Source organism: Manis pentadactyla, chromosome 11 (genome assembly GCF_030020395.1).
Source record: "Manis pentadactyla isolate mManPen7 chromosome 11, mManPen7.hap1, whole genome shotgun sequence".
Lineage (NCBI taxonomy): Eukaryota > Metazoa > Chordata > Mammalia > Pholidota > Manidae > Manis > Manis pentadactyla.
This window is the reverse complement of record NC_080029.1, coordinates 114632478-114642894: the sequence shown is the minus strand read 5'-3', so window position 1 is coordinate 114642894 and position 10417 is coordinate 114632478. Positions and strand designations below refer to the sequence as shown.

Sequence of the window (10417 nt, the reverse complement as noted above, 5' to 3'; positions counted from 1 at the left end):
TACTGATAATCCATATTCCGCATTTATGTCGTAGAAAAGAATTAAAACATGAGGCATTCAATACAAGTATTTGGAGAGAACAAAAAGCAAACACACTACCTTACAGAAGACTCCATCAGCACACTTCACTTGAAATGCACCTGGCTGCAGGTAACCGTGTTAGTAAAGGATACCCTTTCTTCCAGGCTACCATTTAATGTTAATTCAGGAAAATCTGTAACCGGAGAGAGATCAGAATTGCTTACCACCCTGCTGGCTGTTCTACCATATATACTGCTGAATTTTACAATAATCAAGAGGTAATCTGAATGACATGTGTCTTCTACGTGAAGAGAATCCATTAGACAAAAACCAGCAAGACCAATTCTGTAAAATAAGCCCTCTTAATGCACTGACAATATGATTAGCAAACTAAAATATAAAGCATATTTTTAAGTTAAATATTTTTAATTGGGGAACCTACAGCTGAATTTTTGTGCCTCATCTACCTTGGCTGAACAGCTTAATGTATTTTTCAGAAAACAATTTCTAATCTTAGGGTTGCACACATCCTTTTTTTTCTCCTGAAGACTATTGTATTTCAAAAATAAATGGTAGTTAACATTTAGATGAGATGACATCCACTTACTTATGGGTCAACATTTTGGTTCCACATTCTCACCATTAGGAACGATCATTTGCTGAGCACCCACCAGGTGAGCAACACTCTGACGGACACTGTTTTTGTTCCCCAATGATTCCAAATCATTATTCTCTTCCCATGGCAGTTAAAAGTACACTTTTCTCTCAAGTCTGCCTGTTTTTGATGTTAACCATTGTACTTGAGTATCATACCATTAGGTATCTTGAAAAGCTGGTATTCAACCTAACTGCTTAGTCCAACAAAGTAGAAAGTCTAACTTCTTAAATGCGTATCTTTAGCAAAAAATAAATCATTATTGGATTTTAATATTTACAACTGTGGCTTTGTTTACATAGCCCATGACTTTTACAAATGCGGTCCTCCTTCAACAGCGGGTCTTACTTTGGACTAAAGATCACTGAATAGTTTCTAGACAAAACACATCAAGAATATATGATGAGTAGACGAGGTATAAAGTTTGAGTGCTTTTGCAAGCATGCAAATATACTTCATAAGAATTCCTTATTTTCATAGGAGTCAGTGGAACAATGTATTAACAAATTGCTTTAACTGTAACATTCAGAACAACTTTCACTCTTTTTTGAAACAATTTGCATAAAAAGACTATAGAAGATATATGTTCAATATACTTCACTTATTTAGCATCATTGGAAAAAGGTGTTTAATCTTGCACGAATTTCCTCATAACAGAGGTTTAATCTGTATGTAATAAAATTTCTTTTAAAATGGCATTTTCAAAAATATATCTCAAATGCCCATGTCTTTAAAACTTTATTTTTAATTATAAAAGTAAAGCTTGTCTTTAAAAAAAAATGAACAAACCTGAAACAACATATGTAGATAAAATGTTTAAATTGGCGGTGCTCAAACTAAATTGCACGATGGAATCGCCTGGAGAACTTTCCAGTGATTCTGATTTACTTGGTCTAACTATTAGGACTTTAAAAGCTCCCTAGATGACTTTAATGTTCAGCCAAAGCTGAGAACTACTCCTGCCTTCCCCATTCCACACCTCAGAGTTAATATTTTGTTGTACCCTTCCAGACCTTTTTCTATGCCCCAGTCTCCGTATTTTTTCTACTCTTCTGTTACTATAAACAATACCACAATAACTTTGATCATTGGTCTTTTTGCACAGAGCTGGTTATATGTCTATAGAATAAATTCCTACTAATGAATCTGCTTGCCCAAATATGCATGCTTTTTAAGTTTTGGTAGATACCGCCCTCCACAGAAGCTGTACAGTATTACACTTCAACTGGCAATGTGTGAGGTTGACTGCCCACTGCCCCATCTTCTTGCCAGCACTGTGACACCAAACTTTTTAATCTTTGATAATCTGACAGATAAAAGATGATATCTATATAATGTAAATTTGCATCTCTCTTATTATAAGTGGGGTTGAGCACCTTTTATTTTGATAATGACATCTGAATTTCTTTTTTGGTAAACCATTCATTTTACTTGCCCATTTTTCTACTGAGATATTCATATTTTTCTGAGTTGAAAGTTCTTTATATACAAGGTAATGTAGCCCCTTTACTAAATATGAGCTGTAAATTTCTTTTCCTAGTTTCTCACTTGTCTGTTGTTTTGCCTCTCATTTTTTGTAATGCAGAAAATTTTCCAATTTTATATAGCTGATTTTCAATCTTTTACAACTTCCAGGTCTTATATATCATACTTAGGAAAGAAAGCATGATTTTAACTGATGGTTCACAGGAAAAAATTTTCAGTTTCTTTAGGACTTTTACAGTTCAGCCAGATGAACACAGGAAAAAATTTTCAGTTTCTTTAGGACTTTTACAGTTCAGCCAGATGAACAGAGAAGCTTCCTTTCAAGTTGAGAGTAGTTTCCATTATGCCTGAATCAAAATACATTTTGGGGAAAGGGATAAACACTTTCTGGAAATAATTTTGCAGAGTATCAATCACTAAAATAGGACTATTTGTATTCCCAGCAGCAGTTGACTATAAGCTTTTGAAATCTTGGACTCTGTCTTAAAACTATCAGATTTGATTTTTGTTAGTCCTTGCAATATTTGAGTGCATCCATTTAAGATCTCTACAGATAGGAGAAAATAGCACCATATACTCCACATGCATGAAGATTGAAGATAATAGTTGTATAGGTACTTACTGAAGGAGAAAGACTTGGTGAGCCAGCTAATTACATCAGAGGTGAAATGACATACTCTGACTGGTGTGGACCATCTTTGACAGAATACTAGAAATCTCAACCCTTACTCCAGCCACAGAGAAGACATTAGGGCAGAAATGTCATCACTGTTTTAAACAGTGCACAGAAGAGTGAATTACGAGCTGGCATTCAATCTTGTATTTGTACTCCTATGTCCCTATTGCTTGACCTCTTTTAATAAAAGTTCCTCTATCTAGGATAATGAGTAAAAGTACTCTTTCAACATTTTTTTCCTCCGGAATTAATGTTTTACACCTAGAGTTCAGGAAATTTATTTAAAACAGGGCACAAAGCTACAATAATGATCTTTACCAATAAGATTTAGTTTATTTTCTACTGGAATAATTTATCTAAATAGACTACAAACCATCTTTACCAGGTTTGTGGAAATTCAGATGGTCTACAGGTGGACTGTCACTCAGTTGCCAAATTGTTTTCACTTTTTTCTGACCACTATTTATTTCCACTTTCCACTTCTGTGGTTTCTCACTAAAGAAAGAAAAAAGATCAAAGGAATAAGAAAAAGTTATTTCCTTCTTCCCTTCTACAGTCACTTTGTGAAGTCCTTATGTGATAAGCACTGAGGAAGAAGAGATGAACAGGCCACAATTCCAAATTTCAGATTTTGGGTTTGAACCACCTATAGGACATTGAAGTTGGGGATTCACATCTAACAGGCTTTTAGAAACAAGGGTTGGAAGCTCAGGAGAAGCTGGAAATATGGGCTATAAATTATCAGTAGCCCAGAGGAACTGAAGTCTTGAGTATGATGACAACCACCCAGGGAAGACAGAAAAGAAAAAGGTGGACTTCTGTAGACAACCCACATGTAAGAAACCGGAAGAGGAAGAACCTGAAAAGAGAATTATTCACAATTCTTGGAAGTGGGCCAGAGAGGCTGAATTAAAATTAAGTCAGAATGCTACGTAAAGAAAGGAAAAGGATAGGTTCAAGAAAGCAGCAGAGTTAACTGCCCAACAGCCTGTGGTTGCTTAGTGAGGTGCTTACTGAAGGAGAGAGAACTGGGAGGCCAGCTAATTACACATGGGGCTAAAAAACACTGTTTTACTAGAAAGCGTCCACTGGATCTGTGACGGGAAGGCCACTGGAGACCTTTACCCAAGCAGTTTCAGGGGGTGATGGGGTTCGGCCAGGAGGAAACGAAGCAGAGGGAGGATATAAATAGAGTGGCTTTAGTGTGAGAGAACTTCAAGTACATTCTATGCTGAGGGAAGAGCTGCGGAGACCGCCTGAGGCGACCTCAGTGCCACGTGGATGGCTGACCTGTCACCCCCGTCCTCCTGGCCTCACTCCACCCCTCCTCCTCCTCACTCCCACAGCCACAGGCTTGACTTCACTGTCATTACCCTGATCCCTTTCCTCCAAATCTGTCATTTCCCTTCTAGCTGTATTTTTCACCCTACTTTGTGAAGCAATTGACAGAAAAATGAAAGACTAGAGGCCGAATTACCAAAAGAGAGGAGACAAAGGCCCAGGAGAAGGAAGGGGGAGAACTCACTCAGACGATGGTCAGAGAGCAGGATAGAGATGGTTAAGGGTTCAAAGGTGAAACAGCTCTAGGTCATGATGTCTTCATGGAATAGATAACAAAATTGCCTGGAATTATGGCCAAAGTATAATTTAATTATTACTTACTTTTGATACAAGTTTTTTACAGCAGTTGGTCTGACTGGCAGCTGAAAAATGTGTTGCTCATCAAGAGGATTTTGTTTGTAATATTTTATGCAGGATCTGAAAAAAAAAAGAATCTCTCTTGGAAAAAAAGTCCCTCTTGGAGATACAGGCTTTCTGGTAGTCCAAAGCTTATAAGGGGAACATTTTATTCAATACCACTAAGCATAACATCAACCAAAGAATAATTTCAGGGCCACGAAAGTAAACGAACAAAAGTCAGGTTATGTTTTTTTTTCTTTCAAAGAAAATCTCATTCACTTTTAAAAACAGTAGACATATTTCTTATAAATATAAAATATACTTAATTTGAGCCTGAGTAAAAGCTTCACTAGAGAGAAAAATGTATCAGAAAGAGAAAAATGAAAAGAGGCAAAAAAGAGACAAAGATACAGCCTCCAGGGTTTTTGAAGTCTCGGAATTAAAGAGTTAACTCATTTATACTACTGATCTTTAATGGAACAAGAACCTTTTACATTCTGTAAATAATAACAATTTCAAACTTTTCCCTTAACAACTGGGGCAAATTCCAATTTTGGAAAATATAATGGTGTATTTCCTTCCATCGGGAAAAAGAAACCTAGTTCTTCCACTGGTTGGTTTACTTATTTCCAGTTTGAGGTCTCAAAGACATGTAAGACACCAGCAATGCATGTATGAGGATTATTCCAAACTGTCTTTAGCAGGCTGATTGGCAGAATCTCTAAAATTACGGTAAAACTGTTGACAGAGATTTGGTAACAATATTTGAGTCCATTCAGTTACCATATAGGTGCTTAGCAATGATTAACTTGCCTTAAATTTATAAGGATATAAAGAAAAGAGAAGGAATATTTATTAAGCACCTATTAAGTGTCAGATACTTTATACTCATTACATCAGTTAATTCTGACAATAAACACATGAGGTTACTAGATCCTTTTCACAGATGAGAAAACAAGATGCAGTGAAAGGACACTTCCTCAGGAAGTCAGAAAGTGCTAGGGGCCAAGTGTCAAATGTGACTCCTGAATGCAAAGCCTTTGCTTCCTATGACAGTGACTTAGAACCTGCTCCTACAAAGATAAGGTGCACAGATTCTAACCAAACTGGAAATAAAAACTGCACACATTTTGGCTGCAACTGTTTCAGAAAAGAATACATTTTTATGTAAGGAAACAAGAGAGAAGTACTTACTGTGTTAAAGAAAAGAGGAGCTCATGTTGAGGTTTAATGAAAAGCATGCAACTGACTACTATTTCTAGAATATGGTGGAGTTTTTGAACACGATAAACCTGTTCTTGTATATCCACTGACGGAGAAATGAAATATTCCTGGAATGAAAAACAGTACAAGCAAAACAAGCAGTTAAAGAACAGGTAGAACCTTCAGAAAGAATACAGCTATGCCTGCTAAATCTAAACCAAGGCTTACCAAGAAAGGAAAGCTCAATAGGATTTACCACCTCTTATTACCTTTCAATACTATTCTTTGAACTAAACTGTAGGCGAAGTATTCACTGAGATGTTCTAAGCAAACCATTACACAGTCTCTGGTAAAGGCAAATCACAGAACTGCTTCGCCAAGGAAGCCAAGAGGGTAACTACTACCACCAAGCTCTCCAGATGGAACAAATGGCAAATCCACAAGATAATTCTTAACTTCAATACTCTTAATAGGTTGATGGAAGTATCCACCTCTAAAAATAGGTAACAAATCTGCAGTACCAAAAAGTTAATCAAGTGTATTGATAAGCTTCTGCTCCAAATATATTACTCGTAAATTGGTACAACCCTTTGAAAAAGGAATTTGGCAATGTATGTCAAGCATCATAAAGAGTTCAGACCTTCTAATTCTATTTCTGAGAACCCATCCTTAGGAAATAATCCACAGTAAATACGGTAGGTGGCATTCTATGATGGCCCCCAAGAGTCCCAACCCCCTTGGAGTAGACATCTTGTATAATCCATTCCCCTTGAATGAGTCCAGAACTTTAAAATAGGATGGGATGTCACTCCCATGATCAGGTCACTAATTGACTGACCTTAGAGTTACTCAAAAGGGAGATAATCACTGATAATCACTATGACCTAATCAGAGGAGCCTTTGAAAAGAAGGTGAAGCATCATAGATGCTCTCCTGCTGGCTCTGGAGAAACAAATTGCCTGTCACATCGTAGAGAGGGCCCCATGGCAAGGACCCGCAAGCAACTTTTGGGCCAACAGCTAGCAAGAAAATGGGGGCCTTCCTCATAGGGCCACAAGGAAATGAATTCTGCCAACTTGGAAGCAGATCTTTCCCTAGTTGAGTCTCCAGATAAGTGCACAGCCTGCTGACACCCTAAGCAGAGGACTTCACTAAAACGTGCCCAACTCTCGACCCTGGAAGCTGAGTTAATAAATGTTAAGCTTAATAAGTTAAAACTATTAAGTTAATACCTTTGTGAAAGGCTTAAGCTTCTAGGTTTGTAGTGCAGTAGCTCCCCCTCATCTGCAGTTTCACTTTCCACGTTTCGGTTACCCACAGTCAACCTCGGTTTGGAAGATGAGCCTTCTTCTGATGTATCATCAGAAGGTCAAGAGTAGACTAATGCTATGTCACCGTGCCTACGACACTCACCTGACTTCATCTCATCACGTAGGCATTTTATCATCTCACATCATCACGAAGCAGGGTGAATACAGTGAAATAAGGCATTTTGAGAGAGAGACCATGTTCACATAATTTTATCACAGTATATTGTTATAATTCTTCTATTTTATTATTCGTTATTGTTGTTAATCTCCTGCTGGGCCTAATTTATAAACTAAACTTTATCATAGGTAAGTATATATAGGGCTGGGTACTATCCACGTTTTTAGGCAGCCACTGGGGTTCTTGGAATGCTTCTCCTGCAGGTAATGACCGAGTACTGTAAATGTTTGCAGCAATAGAAAACTAATACAGAAAGGGAAAAGCATCAGAGTTATTTGGAGTATGAGATGGCTTGTTTAAAAAGACATATTCCTGACTTGAGACCTACTGAGCCATTGGGGCCCAGGAATTAGCATTTTAATAAGCCTGGAGGTTCTCAAAGCTTAAAAACTACTGTGTCAAAAGTTTGGAGTCAAACTGTATTTTTTTAAAAAGCAGGCATCTGAAATGACTAGAGGGGGATTCATGAAAATAAAGAGTACTCATATTTGGGTGATAAAATTAAGGGTATATTTGCCCTGTATTCTAACTAAAACTGTTATTACTTTTCTAAATTAAAAAAAATGTATAGGAACACCAAAGCAGGCCTCTCTGGACCGTGTGCATGCATGTGCATGTGTATATATAGATTTTTTTTTTTTTGCTAGAACATGTTTCCACTAAAAATACATAACCCTTAATAAAATGTTAAAATTTAAATACCATAATTTAACCCTCAAAAGAATCTAGTTGAATCGTACTTTGCACAACAGTCACAGAGTTTTTGTTTAATTTTTATAAGAGATAAATGACAAAGAGTTGATACTATAGATACATTTTCTAAAGAATCTTCCAATGAATGTCAAGGGTCAGTACAGATGCTTCCAACCTTTCTACATCAGTACACTGGGAAAATATAATAAAGCTCATAATCATGAAATTGAAATCCAGAGGTATCTTTTGAATCAATATATTAAAGAACATTATAAATTTCTGGAAAATATCCTTCATGTATAATAGAAATGGGGCAGGAGAATACAGAGCAAATGCTCCTTTATAGGACCTATCAAAGAAAGGTATTAGTGATTGTAGCAGGAGTACACGGCATTGAGCAGGATACAACTTCGTATCCGTATCATAAATTTAAAAGAGAATGAGAATTTACATTGAATGAGCTACTTTTTTGTCTTTTGACTGCCTCATTTATCCGTTTCCTAAAACATGGGGCGGAGGCTGGCACACAATAGGCACTTAATACCTATATGCAGAACAACAAAAAACTAACTTTAGAATAAAAAAGTAAACTCACCAAATGATTCAAAGATGCAAGTTCCTGACCTATTAAGAAAAAATACATATATAAAAATAAGCTTTAGGTATTATCAATTGCTTTTTTAAGAGGCCTAAGTAAAAAAGTAAACATTTTCAGAATTCATATATAAAGCAGATGTTTAAGCTAAACAGTTCCTCAGAAATGGCTGAATTTTCTGGCATATTACACCATAAATATACACTGGCACTTATTCTAAAAATGATCATAGCTTGCCCCTTACAAAAACAACCAAGAATAACCAAGTGTTGAGTATTAAGATAGCATCTCATAAAAGTTTTTATTTACTACACTAACTTCATAGAATCTCAAAATGTTTGAACTAAAAACAAAGAAAGAAAACTATAGTTTTAATGTAATACCTTTATTGAGAGGAAACTAAGGACCAAAGAATGCAAGCCAGAACTACAAATGCCTCAGGACAAGTAGAGAGATAAAATCTGGAAATAACTACAGCTGACAACTGTGATGTACCTTTTAATTTTTTGAGCTGGGAAAAGGACTTACCTATGAAGAAACTGATATAATCTTTCTTTAGTTTGTCCAAACCAATTTCCAAAAGCATCTGAACTGGAATAGTCCCACTGAGAGAAACTGTGTCCATGGTTCCATGATAAGACTGATGAATGAGCTTACTTAATAAACTGTTACTCCCACTATGGAGCTGGAAATCAAGAACATTTTTATAAAACTATAAATAAAAAATGTAAGTAGATCCAATAAGCAAAAGAGAAGCAAACTGCATTAGTTACAAGCTGAAAATTAAAAGCTTGCGTCTGTAGTGTTCTGCTACTATAAATTGTTTGAGTAAAAGTCCCTAAGTTACAAATGTCAGTTTCTAAAGTGTCATTCCTACATCACTTGCTTAAGTCCAAAACAAGTACAAAGAGTTTAAACTTATCATCCCTAGATACATTTCCATCAAAGAGGAAACAGAGTTGGTCCTTTGAAACTTCACAATTAGGAACTTTTCTCCTGGCTGATTAAGTGCTTTGTGCATCTTTTCCAAAACTGAACATCTTCATCTACATGGGAAATCTGGGCTGCTGCAGGAAAACTCTCTCTCCCTCAATGGTCCATGCATGCATCAGAAGGAACTCCTTACTGGCTACAATATCAACATACTAACTAGATCATTTGCACATTAAAAAGAGCTATGAACTTATAGATACAGCATGTGTTCCAAATACTAATTCATTTTAAACATACCTAAGATATTTGGCATTTCCTATTACCTCTAATTTTAATGATAATCTCTTGCATTTTTTAATAAAAACTATTTGCACATGGTAGTGATATATTTGTAAACGTCTCACCAACGCAGAGACTCTCCTGAGAAAAATTAAATAGCCAAGACTAAAATAGCTACAATGACTAATGCCCAGTTAGGGGCAGAGTTTGCAGGCCTTTGCTTTGGACTGTATCTTTGTTCACACCTACGAAAGTTTCTAAGTTTCACAATCATGAACTGGCAGCCACATTATTCAAAAGAATTCCTATTAAATGAGGACTCTTCATTTCTAGTTTTTTATTTAGCTTTTTTTTTTTATCACAAAAGCACAGGTTCATTATAGAAAATACATAAAGTACAGAAATGTATAATGCACTTGGAAAAACTCATTTGTAACCTTAATACTTATAGCTGTAACTTTTTTATGGGTGATTGCTATAACTTTTTAGTACGTTTCCAGGTTTTTCTCTCCAAAAAAAATTTTTTAATGTAACAACATACAGTCCTCTTTACTGAACATTATAAACATTTCTCTACATCATCTGTCAGTATCATTTTTAGCAACTATTACATGTGCCACTATGTGGTTATATCACTGTTTACTTAGTCATTCAATCAACAGTGGAAATTTAGGTCATTTACAACTTATTGCTACTGTGGGCTTGATGA

General features: G+C 36.0%; 1 protein-coding gene across 2 annotated transcripts in view; it reads right to left on the bottom strand.

Annotated features, from left to right (window-relative positions):
- The window catches only part of ZWILCH (zwilch kinetochore protein), a 35501-nt gene that overhangs the window by 1886 nt on the left and 23198 nt on the right, over positions 1-10417 (bottom strand). For both annotated transcript variants that reach the window (XM_057488912.1, XM_036932349.2), the window contains exons 13-18: positions 9025-9181; positions 8497-8525; positions 5712-5848; positions 4500-4595; positions 3220-3332; positions 100-214 (exon numbers count right to left, since the gene is read on the bottom strand). In XM_057488912.1, coding sequence (XP_057344895.1) covers positions 126-214; positions 3220-3332; positions 4500-4595; positions 5712-5848; positions 8497-8525; positions 9025-9181 — 621 coding nt within the window. In that variant the 3' untranslated portion in view covers positions 100-125. The remainder of the gene's footprint in view (positions 1-99; positions 215-3219; positions 3333-4499; positions 4596-5711; positions 5849-8496; positions 8526-9024; positions 9182-10417) is intronic.